At 46.1% G+C, this 16306-nt stretch overlaps 1 protein-coding gene across 1 annotated transcript; it reads left to right on the top strand.

Moving 5' to 3' along the window:
- Positions 1-4761: 4761 nt before the first annotated feature.
- On the top strand, positions 4762-6038 carry LOC311340405 (uncharacterized protein). The gene is made up of 4 exons (XM_084465310.1): positions 4762-4935; positions 5149-5266; positions 5402-5494; positions 5828-6038. Exons 1-4 carry the CDS (start codon positions 4863-4865, stop codon positions 5895-5897), a joined length of 354 nt encoding a protein of 117 aa, XP_084321436.1. The 5' UTR covers positions 4762-4862; the 3' UTR covers positions 5898-6038.
- Positions 6039-16306: the final 10268 nt, after the last annotated feature.

The following is a 16306-nucleotide window of genomic DNA, read 5'->3' as shown; positions in this document are numbered from 1 at the left end:
CATACAACTGAACAACAACAATTTCCAGTCTCTTCATGACTCATATTAACTATCTTATCCTATCCTTAGCGGAGGCTCATTCTGTTGAAATAATGGCCTGTTAACATTTCTTCATCGATGCCTCATCTAAACAGATACAGTGAGCGTCACAGCTATGCCTTGTGATTAAGCTCCAGCTCCTGTCAGCCGTATATATCGGCAGCGTTGTCTCTGAGAACTTTATTGAATTGCAATCAAGAAACAAAAAGAAAAAAAGACGCAGGTGGAGATTGCAACCGTTCTGTACGAATAAAAAAAAAACATGTGTGCTGCGCTCGCAATAAAGTGCAATGTAAGAGTAATATAAAAATAGATTTAATTTTTATGATCCAATCCTTTATAGTGTTCTCATGTACCCAAAGACACCTCATCTCATCACATCTACACACCTGGAACTCTGAGACTCTTTAAACATAAAACCGTATTTCATTAGAAGCTAAGGCTGGGTCTCGCCAGTGAGCAAACAAGATGAAACACCGATGACACCCCGAGATGCAATACCATCTGGAAACCCACCACTCCACAGTACAGACGATTATGCTTTCTTTCAGCAAAATAATGTTAGGTATGATGTCTACTACTTAAATTGCAGCTGACATATATTAGCTGTTATTGTGTTTGCATTGCACTGCAACACCTGTTCCATGGGTCGAGCCTTGATCAGCTCTATTTTTCTGTTCTCTCAGTTGTCTGAACGTTGGCCAAACATTATGGAGCTGCACAACTGAAAATTAATCTGCATACAATGCATTTTCGCGGCCAACTATTTGCCAGTGAATTCAGGCCAAGATATTTGGGGACAATGTGGTTGTCAGGAATCTGAAATGGGAAATTGAGCAACGGATCAGATAGGAAGGGACGGTGGGTAGGACCGTGGAAAGCCACGCCCTGGAAAGCCACATACTGTATATCTTGCAAATTTCGCTCGATACTTTGTCGTGACAGCCTTGTAGCATTCACTCCCTGAACTCCCAGATTGAACCGCAAAATGTAGGAGAAAGTAATTGTTGCCGTGTGCGGACTCCCGGAGCTCTTTAATATCATGGCCAAAAGATGTGTGTGCGCCTCCGGATGATATTATGAACCCATAAACGACGGCGTCGGGTTCTCCGGCATCTCTAGTAAAGACTCCCAATGGTGGTTATCTCGGCCATGGTTGAGAATGAATTGGCGGAAAGAAACATTGGCATTCACAAGAAAGCCAGTCCTCCTCCAATATTCTTCAAAACACTTGTGCAAATGTTTTGAAGTTTGCACAATCAAACTTGTGTACTCGCGCAACCAAAGAATTCACATGTGGAATATTCACTTTGCTTGTGGTGTGAACCTACCACAGTAAAAGTACGTTCACACCAAAAGCAAAGGGAAGATTCTGCTGACGTTACTGCGGACGTGGCTGCTCGCGTGACACCACAACATTTTCTCGCTCAAGCAATTCAGCATCAAGCTAAATTTGCGGGAAAAATTTGAAATGCATAGAGCGAACGGACGGATTTGCATCGTTCGTGTGAGTAGAATCACGCAAAATTCACGTGAACCGGGGCGGTTTGCGCCGTGCCATTCAAGCCATCGAGCCGCCGGCTTGGCCATCTTAAATTCCCCTCTGTTCGCTTCTTTGAAAGGGACTTTGCATGTATTCGCACAGGGCCTTTGCTTTTGGTGTGAACGAACGTTGAGGATTATAAAAACGTCTTGGAAAAAAAAATACAAATGCACTGCTCTATTCCATCTTAAAAAAACATGTTCAGATTCATGAATACAATGCATGAGAGCCCAATGAACGCACACACACACACACGGACACACTCAAACCTCCGTTCTTCCTCCACGGGGTATCCAGCGTGGTCACTCTTCCGTGACTCTTCCCCCTAACGTTCCCGGATGCGGGTCGAGGAACAGCTGTATGCTGCATGCCTTCCCGGTATGAGATACACACACACAACCACACACACACACACACACACACACACACACACACACACACACACACACACACACACACACACACATAAACACAGACCCGCATACACATAAACATACCCACATACACACACACAACCACACTCACACACACACACACACACGCACACATAAACACAGACCCGCATACCCACATATACACACACACAACCACACTCACACACACACACACACACACACGCACACACACACACACACACACATAAACACAGACCCGCATACCCACATACACACACACACACACTCGCTCACACTCACACACTACCACACCAACTGGAGGTATGACTGACAGGGTTGAGCAGAGCGTTGGGTCATTAGTCACGTCCTTTACAGCGAGGTCCCAGTGGCTGCTGGTCTGCTGGTTCTCTGCTGGGTGTGTGGTGTGTGCCTCTGGTGACTGGGCCCGGACTGAACGTCTTTAGAGGGAACCCATACCAGAACCGTTGCGCACCATGACTCAAAGTCTACGTCTTGTTGTTGAGTGCCGTGCTATGAGTGGTTACCAGTAAGTGTTAAGTAGGTCAAAAGGAGGATTCTATGGTTTGACCGTAAAGATGACACATTAGAAGGCAGCACATTCTGAAAATATTTCTCTACCCCCGCCCAGTAGGTACTTCACATGTACAGTATATATATATATATATATATATATATATATTGGGACTTCACATCATACATTGTGTATATATATATATATATATATATATATATATATATATACCACCACCACAACGTATGATGTGAAGTCCCAATAGGTACTGTGGTGGGAATTTTGCAACACGTCGATCGTTTCTGTATAAACTGTTTAAGAATAATAGGTCATCCGAACTTATAACAATTAGGCCAATGTGTCTGAGTAATAAACACACAATGACATAAAACAACCATAGATTAATCCGAGGCCTCACAATAATCGGAGGCCTCAGATTGGAGTTCGCCCTGCATGCCTCTAAGAGCTCCGCAAGGAGAAGTCCAATGCACTGGCAAAAGCTTTGACTTCTTATACAGTCTCACAGGTCTCAGACATGAGACCAGCTCTGCCCCCCCCCCCGCATCGTGTGCGATGGAAAAATCCATCATGGTGTTTTCCCATGATCTAAGCCTTGATTGTCTCCTTTTCCTTTTAACCTTTGTGCCTGGCTTAAAGCGGTCACAAGGAAGCTTCTGCTTGATGAGAACAACAACATTATTTTATTTGATCGTGGACAATTGAATGTGGAGCCTCATATCTGTCCAGGACGCAACATCTCTTAAAGAAATTGCCCACGACAGATGTCATAAAGGAGGAGACGTAGTGGTGCCTTCTCAGTTGGAGCCTTTGACCCTTGACCTCCCCGAGGGTGTCAGTGAAAAGGCACATTCAACAAATGGCAGTTAGAGAAACGGAACAACACTATGTTCCACCTCCTATATATATATTCAACATAGCCCATATATCCAATGTAACCATTTATATATGTTATTTTAGCCTCCTAGTTTTCTTTTGTAAAGCTTCTTTGAGATAGCTAATGAGAAGTGCTCTACAAGGCCACTGTTTCATTATTATTCTTTTAAGTGTCATTTTAAATGCGTCATTATATTCAACGTTTAACATTAATTTTCAGTGCTTCAAGTGTAATTATGACACATTCCAAAGTCAACCATCGTGAAACATATTGATTGCACAGTGGGTGGGTGCTTGGCCCGCCCAGTCAGATCCATAGAAACATATTTCCCATGGGGGGCCTTGCCGCACAGCCTCACAGCCAGGACGCCCCTGGGTCTGCACCCTGGCAGGTAGGGGGGGGGACCCCTCTGGGTGGAGTTTGTATACATGTATTCTCCCCCGTGTCCCTGTGGCTTTCCTCTGGGCGCTCAGGTTTCCTCGCACACCATAAAGACCACAGAGACCTACACGTTGGGTTAATACTCCTGCGTGTGCAGTAAAAAAGGCTGCGCCATAAAGCCCAAAGAGACGTACACGTTTGGGTTAATACTCGTGCGTGCGCAGTAAAAAAGGCTGCGCCATAAAGCCCAAAGAGACGTACACGTTGGGTTAATACTCGTGCGTGCGCAGTAAAACAGCGCTGCACCATAAATACCACAGAGACATACATGTTGGGTTAATACTCCAGACACTCGACCGAGGCCCCAGCAGTAGAAACAGGCTGCCTGCTCACCCTAGTGACGCAGCAAGCGATGGGTCAAATGCAGAGAACTTTTTGTGTATTTTCTTGTGTAGTACTCAGTGCTAATCATAAAGATTATTCTTCTGTTTGCGCTAAGCACCTCAGGGCACAGCCTAATCAGGCCCATCTACATGAGAGTTCCCACGCCAGCCGTGTATTAAATATACAGCTCAATGGATTAAGTTGTATTACACACACATGGATTAAGTTGTGTTACAAGTTCCTTGTAACTCTGACGTCATCCAACCAAACTCGGCCGGATGTTTTGAAAATATTTTTTGTTTTCTGTGGAACGGTATAGCTGACAACAAATCTGTTACAGTAACATACTCGTAACGAAAGTGTAGTGATTTAGTGAGACATGTCATGACAAGTCATCTGATAACCAGGAACTCATGTGTCTGTATCCTGCTTTCGTTTTCCAAATATTCCCCCCCTCCTCCTCCTCTCTCCCCTCTCAGAGCAGAGTGCAGCCAGGATATCTACGGTGGAGGATGGAAATTTCACAATAGCTCTGCTGGGAAATTCACAGAATGTGGGAAAACCCACACACTGCTCTCTATAAAAAGGGGAGGCAGCACCCAGAGACTTTCACTTTTCTCCTCACAGCGACTTGAACTCTTTCAAGGAATTTGCTTCAGTCTCTTTACCCGTACATTAGCCTGCGTTTGTAAGATGGCTTTCTCACTGAAACACCTCATCCTTCTGCTGGTTGCTGCGGTCGCTGTTTGCATTCGACATAACCACGGTAAGCTTGAGTGTGGCAGCTTCTTCTTTGTGCTGCCCTGCTGAAACTGTAGAAGGCAAGCTACCATTTTGCAGTGTCGTTGGGTTTTCCATGTTGCTACATGGTGCTGCATAGTTAACTTGTTGAGGTTGGCTCAGGGAATACCAAGCATGAATTCTGCATAGGCAAAGTGTGTTTGTTTTAACAATCAGTTTCTTTACGTTCACCCCGCAGCCCAGTTCATTCCCGCAGGCAGGTGTGTCTGTCACAATACCGTCAAGCGGACATTGGAAAACATCACAGATTTCCAGATTATCCAAAGCGGACCCAGCTGTGACACCACTCAAGTCATGTGAGTCCGACTCAACCGCCTATCTATAGAACTGGAATACCTTACCTTTACCTTATCTTGTGTTGGGGTACACTGACTGCATCACATCTGACTCTGCTGGGATTTTGAACCTCTTTTTTCCCCCCCCATCCTCAGCATTACCATCGAGAAGTCAAACAACAGCACAGACAAGCTCTGTCTTAACACAGAGGGCCGGCTGGCCAAGGCGTTCATCATTTGCTGGAACAAGTACGATATGACACGCACATCCACAAGGACTCAAAACCTCTGGCAGCTCTTTCACAATGTGTTATTGGCATATAAATACACAGTTGTAGTTTGTTTTCTTAAGTTTCGGAAACCACACAGAGAAAAAAAACGTTTTTATTTATAGCTAATAATACAGCCAATCTCATTCAGTACACACTGCGTCATGTTTAACTTGGGGGACCTTGTCCTGAGTCGATTTCAACATCTGACTTACTGCACAAACACACACACACACATGTTCCCTATTAGCAACATCCTCTGGGCTTACTCTCCAAATTCTCTTTCTCTCTCTCTCCCACGCTGCTCGGGCAGAATCAACAGAGAAGACAGCAAGAAGGTGACCTGCCTGATCAAGAGGAGACAGACCCGGGTGACAGAGTGAAGATATGCACACTTGACCAGGAACAGCCACCGGAGTGGACTCCCAGCAGCCACCACGATCACTGACAGTCGCCCACCACAGTCGATGAACTGCACTTTCCTTTTGCCGGGTCGGGGGGGTGGGGTGGGGGTGGGGGGGTGGAGGGGTGGGGGGGTGGTTATGGGGTGGGGGGGGTTATGAACCCAAATGGATGAGGAGAACAATGAAGAACTGCTGGACAGCATGAAGAACAGAGGACCTATGAGGAGGCCTGGGAGCACTTTTGTACATATGTATGCAAATTGTGTGTTTGATATTTAAAAGTATATTTACATGGTTAATATTTAACGGATGTATTTATTTAGTTTTGTTGTTTATGTATTCAGTCAAATAAATGTTATTTTGATACAGACTCGATGTTTCCATCCGTTTTTTGTTTAATCCCCTGTCCTGGAATCAAACAGTGATGGTGTCGTTCGGACAACTCTGTTAAACATTATTGCTTCCCCTGCTAAGGTCATCCATGCTTTGCTCTGTGTATATAATCCCAATCTGCACAGAGACAACTATAAACAAACACGCTTATACTGGTACTTACTGGTGGAAGGTTATTGTTGTAAGCTTGCCAATGACAATGCATTCAGGGGGGGGGGGCAGTGGGGGTGTTAACAATAATATGGCACCCCAAAACACCAGATGTGCACAGCTGTGTCTTAACAGCTGCAGGGAGGATAGGAGCCTCTCAAATCCCTAGATTGTAAATAATGACATACAGCTCCCTCTTGACTTGTTCCAGAGTTCCCGTACCGGGTTCCAGCAGAGACTACAGTACTCGGAAGGGGTCAAACCTTAAAAGAAAAAAAAAACCCAACGGGTTGCAACATCGTCTTTATATAGCCACGCAAAAAAAAAGAAAGTGGTCAGCACAATGGAACTCGCTAATGCGTCCGGCCTGTCCGGCATGTCTCTTGTTCTGTGCCAGGTCTGGTTTGCGTGTGGGCGCATCGATCCGGTAGATTATGTAGACACTAACTAGGGCGTTTTGCGGTCCGTCTAAAGGCCCGGACACACCGGTTCTTTCCGTCAATTGCGGTGAAAAGCGCTGAGGTGTGAGCCGGGTATTGACGGACCCCTTCCAGCGGTGGTCCCCTGCGCGCCGTCTCTCCCGTGGCGTTCGGCTTAGCCAAACGTGTCTTGATTTCTGCCCGCTTTCTCTCTGCTTGGGGAGATAAACTTTGCCTGAGAATATCAGAAGTATCTGCAGTCACTCGAGGGAAATCAGAGCAGGGGTTCTGGTCTGGGTCGGAGTGCAGTGTGCAGAGTGTGGGAGAAAATAGATCCTCGATATAGTCTCCACTGAGGCCTAGGGCTTCAAACTGCTGGCTTCACATGCACACACACACATGCATGCACACGCACACACACACACACACACACACACACATACGCATGCACACACACACACACACACACACATACACACACACACACACACACACACACACATACACTTATGCATGCACACACACATGCATGAGGGACATGCATCATCCTGCACACATGCACATATGCACAATGCACATATTCGCACTCCACACACACATACCTCTGAAGACATAAAGAAAGTAAAACTAAGACGGTAAACCCACAAACGATCAAGAGATTCTATGAAGGATAATCACTTTGACATTTCCAAGGTCAAATTGTTTAGCCTCAGTGGTACAAAACTGTACACAGAAAGAACTAACACGCTCCTTTTTTTTCTGTCTGTCTCCCACATAAGATACACACACACACACACACACACACACACACACACACACACACACACACACACACACACACACACACACGGAGAGATGGATGTTTTGTGCAAAGTCATCGTGGGAATCAGCGGGAACAAAGCAAACTGAACAAGCACAACAGCCGATCTGACTCCACCATGTTGCGAAACATCTCAGCATGGATGAATTAAGCGACCTTAGCACGCTTCTTTCCCCCAAACGTCCCTGTGCATATTTATCTAATGATGAGCACAAACAGAGGGCCTCTAGTTAGAGCCACAGAGATGGATCACTCTGAAGGGGTTGGGGTCGATATGCACAATAGGCAACTTCAGTCTGTGCACACACCAGGGAAAAGCCTTGTTAGATGGGGATCCATAGTCTGTTACGGCCCGTGTTCCTCCTCTGAGGTCTCACCCACTCACCCATGCCCTCCTTCTCTCTTCATAACCCGCCCGGCTCTGGCTTAAATCACAACACGAGTGATATGTGTCACACTTGTTATTTTGCCACTCTGCCTCTGTATTTTATTGATCAATAACCCTGTCAGTCGTATACCAGCTGTTCCAGTTGCTGCCGCTGCCTCTGTGCTTCAAACACACTTCTGTCGGCTGTCAAACAGGTTGGGGAGTATCACCGCCGCTGCACATCAACCTATACCATCCCAGTGCTCATCAAAAGGCTCGTATTAAAAGGCTGCGTTTCATGTGCGCACAATTGCTGCTCATAATTTGCCAGGCGCTTTGTAAAAGGCTGCGACAGGCACGTACATTTTTTAATATTCGGTGCCAAACATTCCTGAGAGAGAGAGAGAGAGCTCTTGAATGTGCATCTCCATGGTACCACGCGTGGTTCCTTGTGGCTTTGAAGAGTATATTTAACTTTGTTTAAAAAAAAAAAGAATTAAATTAAAGTATGGAGAAGGAAGAGAAAAAAACAACAACGGAGAAGTGATATTCTCCGGAATAATATGCTATGTACACCATTGGCTTCAATGCAGTCCGACTCTGCCCCAAGCAGTGCCTCACACGTTCCTAAAGCAATCGTAGAAATACAATAATAATAAAATACAAACAAATGTCCTGATATTTTATTGATATGCATTGGAAAACACCCAGAACGGTCGGGCTGTTGATGCAGCTGTCAAAGACAAAGTAAATGTGTAAATTGGCCAACATGTTTTGCGGCGTGCAATATTTATGGGGCCTCCACTCCAACATGCACTTTCATATGTCTTTGTTCTCGGAGCCCCGGCCTGGCGCGATCACAACGGCCACCGTTTCAAAAGAACCCCCCCCCCACCCCCCCCCCCTGTCTGCCGTCGGAGGCAACGTGGGAGGACAGACGAGAAGCGTTTCCATTGAAAAGTAATGAAAGAAATATTTTTGTGTTGCTGCACTCCTGCAGCTACCCGGGGCTGCGAAACAGCAGCGTATTTTTGTCTTCGTTCCTTTGACTGGAGCTTCAGCCTGCATATAGAGAATTTTTTAAGGTAAGTATCATCCAGCCGATCCAATATGATATGTGTTGATTCATGGCAGGATGAAACGGATTGGAATCAACCCCCAACCAAAAACACTGGAGCACTAACTAAAACTGAAGATGTAATCTGTCGGTAGATTTGGAGAGTTGTGCAGAGAGAGAGAGAGGGAACAGAAAGGAGCAGAAAGGAGCACAGAGCGCCAGGTTTTGAAACTAAACAACCAGATTTTGAACCCAAACAACCCAAAAAGGCCCTCCTTCTCTGCTTCCCCCCCCCCCCCCCCCCCTATGTTCCTCTGCCGTTGGGAAGTGTCGCAATCCACTCACCTGTGATTGACGGGACAGATGGGTTCCGTACCAATCAGGGAAGAGACGCCGTGATTGTTCAGAAATTAGCCAAAAGGGGATCTCAATTGGAATTGGCCCACACAGAGGCGGGCCCAGTCAACTCCAACAAATGGCCTCACAGCACATTTAAATCACTCACAGCTGACGGACGGCTATGAAATTTAAAACAATAACCCTCTGATCTCTCTCTCTCTCTACTGGTCTCCAGGGCAACGGCAAACACTCCAGTTATCACATTAGGGTTCCGGGGACAAAGACAACCTCAGCATCATCAAAGATCTTTTGTTGTCATGGGAACATAAGGCACTCCGCTGTTCTTGTTTAGATTTGTGTTTCATTTTTTAAACAAAGTTAGCTGATAAACGGCATGATGAGGGTCTGTCGTAGACAGAGGACACCCTTCTCAAATACCGCACTTACCTAGGATATTTTTAAGGTATTTTTTCTTTATGGGGTTTATGTACGGCTGTGTGTGTGTATGTGTGTGCATACATGTGTGTATGTACGTGTACGTGTAGGTGTACATGTGTGTGTGTGTGCGCGTGTGTGTGTGTGTGTCACGTATGTTCGCAAACGTTTATTTTCTTTGCATCGTTGCCTCCCTACACTCGTCTATAATAATCCCCTATTCAGGGGATTATTTTGTGTTCCAAAGTGTTTTTTCTTTCTATTTTTTTCCTCCATTCCATGTTGTCCTCCATAGCTCCAGGCGCGTTGGGGACAGATGGACACTCTCACATCTGGGGGGGGGGGGGTGGGGGCTGTCAATCAAGGTGCTGGGTCAAGCAGCCCCATAAATAACCAATGGGGCTGCTGCTAGCCGCCTCAAACGCCCACCACCTCACACTATACCCCCCTCCCCCCCCCCCCCCCCCCCCACACTTTCTACTCTGCGGACTAGGTGAAGGACTGTGGGTGTGCTGCTTCAGTCGTATGGGCCCCTCGCCCGCCCACAGTGTCGACATAGCACCACGCTTCAATTTATACTGTAAATGGTGGACCGCACACTGACCGAGAGAGAGAGAGAGAGAGAGAGCGAGAGGGAGAGAGAGAGAGAGAGAGAAAGAGAGCGAGCAAGTGAGAGTGAGAGAGAAAGAGAGCGAGCAAGTGAGAGTGAGAGAGAGAGAGAGATAGAGAGAGAGAGAGAGAGAAAGAGAGAGAGCGAAAGAGAGAGAGAGAGTGCGAGCGAGCAAAAGAGAGAGAGAGAGAGAGAGAGAGAGAGAGAGAGAGAGAGAGAGAGAGAGAGAGAGAGAGAGAGAGAGAGAGAGAGAGAGAGAGAGCGAGCGAGCGAGCGAGCAAAAGAGAGTGAGAGAGAGAGAGCGTTGCAAAAGCAAGTGAGAGAGAGAGAGAGAGACCACTACGACTCAATAGCTAGCAAGTGTACACCGACGTCTGCACCGGCCCGTGACTTCCCGTCCCTGAACCGCGGCCGAACACCACGAGGATAAACGACCCGAGTCACTTGGGATGCAGAGGAAAAAATAAATAAAAAATAGGGTTTCCAAGAGAAACTTTGCCTCACAGCCCGCATGGGTAATCTTTATTGGCAGCGTTCGCCGACAACAATAACACAAACGCACACCCCACTGGGTTTTTACAATGATAATAAATCGGAAATATTGTTTTTAATCCGAGCGAAGATATGCACAGTACGTCAGCGACTACAACGGTAATAATCATATTTTCAGTTGAATAAATTGGATTTGGTTCGACGGGGGGATTGTCTGCCTGCCGTTGGACGCAGGGGCCACGAGCTCAGCTTTTATTTACGCGCCGGCATATGGAGAGTATGCTGCATGCGGGGCGGAGAGTGGAATCTGGTTCGGCTCTGTCCTGAGGAAGCTTTCTGGTCACTGGTTCAGGTCCCCTGCCACAGATGCCCTCTGTCAATCTGCCAGGCTGCAGGACATTTGCGGTTTAGATTCTGCATGATAGACACACACACACACACACACACACACACACACACACACACACACAGAAGTACTACTCTCTCTTTCATGTATGTTTCATCATGTCCCTTCCTCTTTCCTTACCGTCCTACCAGGGCAGATAACATTTGACAATAAGGTTACATTATTTGATGAATAAACATCAGTTAATGCATTAACTAACAGTTAACAGTTAACTAATGGTCGATGGTCGAAATCTCTTTGAGATTTCTACTTTAACTAAGGTTATTTAATAGAGTAACCCTAATACTAACCCCTATGCTACTGGCATATAATAATGCTTATTTGAATGAATGTTGATGAAATGAATGTTAATTACTTGTAAATAAATCCCCCCCCCCCCCCCCCACACACACACACCAAACACACACACACACACACACACACACACACACACACACACACACACACACACACACACACACACACACACACACACACACACACACACACAGACACACACACACCAAACACACAGACACACACAAACATGCATAATGCAACATGCACATCACTACCAAGTACAAGTTGTAAACAATTACATTGTGCATCCAACCAAAGTAAAATATGTTTAAATTGCAGAAACATGCATACAAACAAATTTATGCAAAAATATTTACGAACATAAACACTGATTTACTTGCGGCCATTCTTATTTCCCACTCTCCCCATTCTCCCCCCTATTTTCGGGAGTCTTTCTCTGGCTGCAAAATAATTAGCATGTGGTGCTGCCCGCCAAGATTAGACTGCTAGGCAGGCAGAGAGTGGAATGTGTTCTTACAATGCGGTTGTGTTCACATTAACTAATCCTGCCGCGATACGCCACTCGCCTTATAAACAGATCAGTTTGAAGTTCTCGGTCTAGTTCTGGTCATGTTTAAACATTTCAAGTTGGTAGTTTATCATTGTTTTCGCAGCAGGTATAAAAGGGACAATCTAACACCAGCATCCTGCACTTTATTTATTTTTTCTGATGAGAATGATTGTCTGCAATAGCTGACCTTGACCTAAAGGGGGCAGCGCCACTCTGGTGCGGCGCAGCAACATGATCACACATCCAGCATGCACTGCCAAGACGTCGCGCACCCGACCCTATTTGTGTGTGACTACTTATATGTAGTCTCCTCCGTGCCCAATGTACCCCTGGCTTAAAATGTTGAATTGATTAACCTTTTCGCTACACTCCCATTGAAAGCGCATGGCAGCAATCGAGGAGGAAAAAAAGAGAAAAAAAAATAGACCCGTCACACTTTAAACAGTTTAGTGATGAGGGCAAAGACGAAGGAAAAGGTGTAAGACCCCATTTGTTCTTATCTAAAACATGTCATATCACATCAGGCGGTTAGTTATTCAGCCACGCAAGGCGTGCACGCAGCTGTGATCTGCGGTCGCGACCCCGTCCTCTGATTGATACGATTCCGTATCGGACATTAGAGGTATAAGCTGTGATGGTCTGACACTATGACGGCGGTGTTTTGAGTAGCTTTGAGGGAAACTTTCTCTTTCTGTTTGTGTCAGTGCGACCCGGTGATGCGCGGCGGTGTACAATGACTGTTCAAACCCGGGAATGGAGAGCACCAAACGAACCGACCCATGCCTCTTCCTTGAAGCACCAGGTATGAGGGGAGGGGAAGACAGCTTGTTATGACGTCCATTGATTGTTTCAAGTCTGATTTCAATTATTTTAGTCTATGCTTAATTTTGATGACATGTTTCAAGCTAACACCAGTTATGGGTAGTTTCTTCTCCATATAGTGGACTGTCCACTATATGCCAAGAGGTGTCCCTTATTTGAAACTCTGGGAGTTGGCAACCCTAAGTGGACACCACCATACGGTTTTATGAGTTTGTAGATAAGTTAAACACTACAAACATGGCGTCTTTGCCATTTTCCGCCCAAGCCAATAGTGAAGGGTCGTTCGCGAACGAGTCGGCTCTTTTAAGTGAACGATGGGAGTCGGCTCCCGAACGCAAGCCGTTGTCTTTTTTGTTCTCCCGCGCTACGGGTGCTACATGCATTCGTTCTACGCGTGCTATGCGTGTCACGGCGCATGCATGGCAGCCAGCAACCAATCACGAGAACAAGCAGCGAGGGGCGGGGGATTTCGATGCGCGATACACGTTGCCTGTGACTGACAGGAGGAAAAGAGGAGAGAGACGAGTGCGAGCGTGCGAGTACAAGATGAACACAAAGGTCAACACGCGCGCACATGTCAAAATGAGCGTCGGAATTACGGCATGGCACCATTATTAAAGGTGTACAGTAAGAGGTAATATGAAGAGCCGTTTGGGAGCCGAAAGAGCCGGCTCTTGTTGGTGAGATCCGGAGAGATCAAGAGATCCGGCTCTCTAAAAAGAGCCGAAATTCCCATCACTACAAGCCAAGACAGACCAAAGGTTTACCCGGGTAAATGAAATCCTGTAAGCGTGGCTTATTTACCACCCCGTCCACTTCCAACATAAACTGAATTCCTACGCAAGCTCGTTTACCTTGTGTCTCTCTGGGAATAAACCACGTGTTGAACATTTCAAAGTCAAGTCAAAGTCAAAGTCACTTTATTGTCAAGTGTGTTACGTGCATGACATACAACACAGATGAAATTGCAGTCCTCTCTCTTGGTCCCACGGTGCAAACAAGCAATAAAAAAATACATTTTCTATTAGTAGAAAATATAAGTCAACAATTAACAGACATAAATAAACAATCAGCGATCAACACGACAAAAGATAAATATAGATTTACCACTATCCGAGTCATGCCTAGCCCGAAACGACGACACCACAAAGGATCAAATTAGTTTTTCATCAGGAGACAGCTTTGCTATGACGTCGATTGATCGTTTCAAGTCCCATGATATTGGTCCATGGAACCCAAAATAATGGCACACACTGTGGGCTGTGCCAGCACACGCAGCACGTTTCATTTTGGAAAGCGTGCGTATGAAAATACAAAATATTAATCTCCCCCCCACCCCCCCCCCCCCCCCTCCAGCAAATCCATCAGCTAATAAGAGTTGATTCGAAAGACAACGTGCAGCACACTAAGCATATTAAATTATAATCTTCAATCAATAGTTTCACCTTTTACTAGAGTCTACTTAGACAGTGTTTGGTTTAACTACTCTTTTAATCAAACATTGCTTTTGCTTACATATGTAGATTTATAATTATAAGTTCTTGTTCTGTTCAAATAAAAAGTGACCAGACATTGTCAGTCGTTGAAGGAGTGGTAGGTAAGTATGGTGTCTGAGTACATTAATTGCAAAGACCAAAAGCTCTCCCTTTAAAACACTTCACTCTTACGTACTGGTTAAGAGGTTAGGGTTAGGGTTAGGGTTAGCAAGAAAACAGCAAGAAAAGCCCCACCATCCAATTAAAATCGATTTCTTTACTGCTCCGCCTTGTTAGAGCTCCTTGTTTATTTCTTTAATTTAACCAAGTGTGCCCAAAATCCAAAACAATAATTTTGTTATTCTGCATCCACATTTGAAATCAGCTTATCTGCACCTGGCAAGAATGAGCCGGAGTCTTGCTGGGAGGCGTATTATTCCATCCCATGATATCAAGACTAACACACAGGTGGATATGTTGCTTTGGCACGTTTGCGTGTTACAAATCAATCCTGAGCGATCCAATCACCTCAGCCTACCTGTTTGTCCTGCGCCCATATCCGCACTTTGCACTATGTCATTGTCACTTTCCTGGATGTTAGTAAGTTGTGCTCTGAATGCCATTTCACTTTGTCTTGTAGGCATAGGTCAACCGGCCTATCATTGAAAAGGCAGTGCTAAGATTATCTATCATCTGACAGAAAACGGAACAAAAACCAACGATAACAAATGAAAGAGGTTTGTCAGAGAACATGGAACGGTTGCGTGTGTCACGCCGTGATGAAACAAAAACCTCAAACCTCACGCGAAAAAAACCTCCAGGCTAGCGAAGAAAAGCGGACATGTAAAATGAAAAACACACGTTCAAAGAGAGCATGTGACAAATGTCCCCTCTGTGATCGTGCCTGGGGTCCAACGTCGGAGAACACGTGTCTTTGTGGATCTGAGGGGGGGGGAGGGAAATCACACAGCTGCACGCATGTTACATCACAGGGACCAAACTGTGTACGAGCAGATGAGAACCACCACTCTCCGAACTGCTGACAGGAAAAAGCCGAGGAGGTGCGGCCTTGCGGATCAGTGTGCGTGTGTGTGAACGAAGATGTACACTAAGGCGCAGGGTGTATGTGGGATGTGTTGCGTAAGGGGGGGGGGGGGGGGGGGGGGGTAGTATGTATGAGAGGAGATGAAGCAGGCAGATAAATGTACCCCCGTGTTCTATGAAGCAGCCGGATAACGAGGGGGAGGATACCGGTGCCTTGGGTTTTAACGAGCCGGGGACCACGACAACTCGGGATCAAGGAGGAGAATCGAGTGTGTGTGTGGGGGAGGTACTTTTTATTTAAATGTAAACGGTAGAGACCCTGGTAGGATGTCGTCGTACATTAGCGGTGCGTTAGCATCAGACATTGTTAACAATCTTTCCGCTTGTTGTATGACAGTATATGTTTACGTTGTCGTCTGTGCTATTCTTGGGCACAGCCGTGGCCCACGGACTCGCAAAGAGTAGTTTGTTTTTGCCATGACAGCTCGACGTGCTGTGGATGTGTCATTTACATCACAAAACGGCAAAGGCTGCGCGCAATCCCGGGTGCAATCGGAAAATTGTCGGGGAAGGGTTGCAGGTACGGCAGTGGAGACCTTTCTCTCCCTGGACCCACTGCAGGGAAGGTCTTCGGTTCAAACCAATCTGGAACTCCCTTTTGTGTGCAGTCGTGTCACACGGGGCTCCCCTGCGTTGCTCCGACCTCGCC

This window comes from Micromesistius poutassou (genome assembly GCF_964030765.1).
Source record: "Micromesistius poutassou genome assembly, chromosome: 3".
NCBI classification, from domain to species: domain Eukaryota; kingdom Metazoa; phylum Chordata; class Actinopteri; order Gadiformes; family Gadidae; genus Micromesistius; species Micromesistius poutassou.
Note: the sequence above shows the minus strand (reverse complement) of the source record. Positions and strands in the feature narration are given on the sequence as shown.

Coding starts and splice junctions, on each gene's coding strand:
- LOC311340405 (XM_084465310.1), top strand. CDS start 4,863: ATGGCTTTCTCACTGAAACACCTCATCCTTCTGCTGGTTGCTGCGGTC. Junction 4,936..5,148: donor TTGCATTCGACATAACCACG/GTAAGCTTGAGT, acceptor TTCACCCCGCAG/CCCAGTTCATTCCCGCAGGC. Junction 5,495..5,827: donor TTCATCATTTGCTGGAACAA/GTACGATATGAC, acceptor CTGCTCGGGCAG/AATCAACAGAGAAGACAGCA.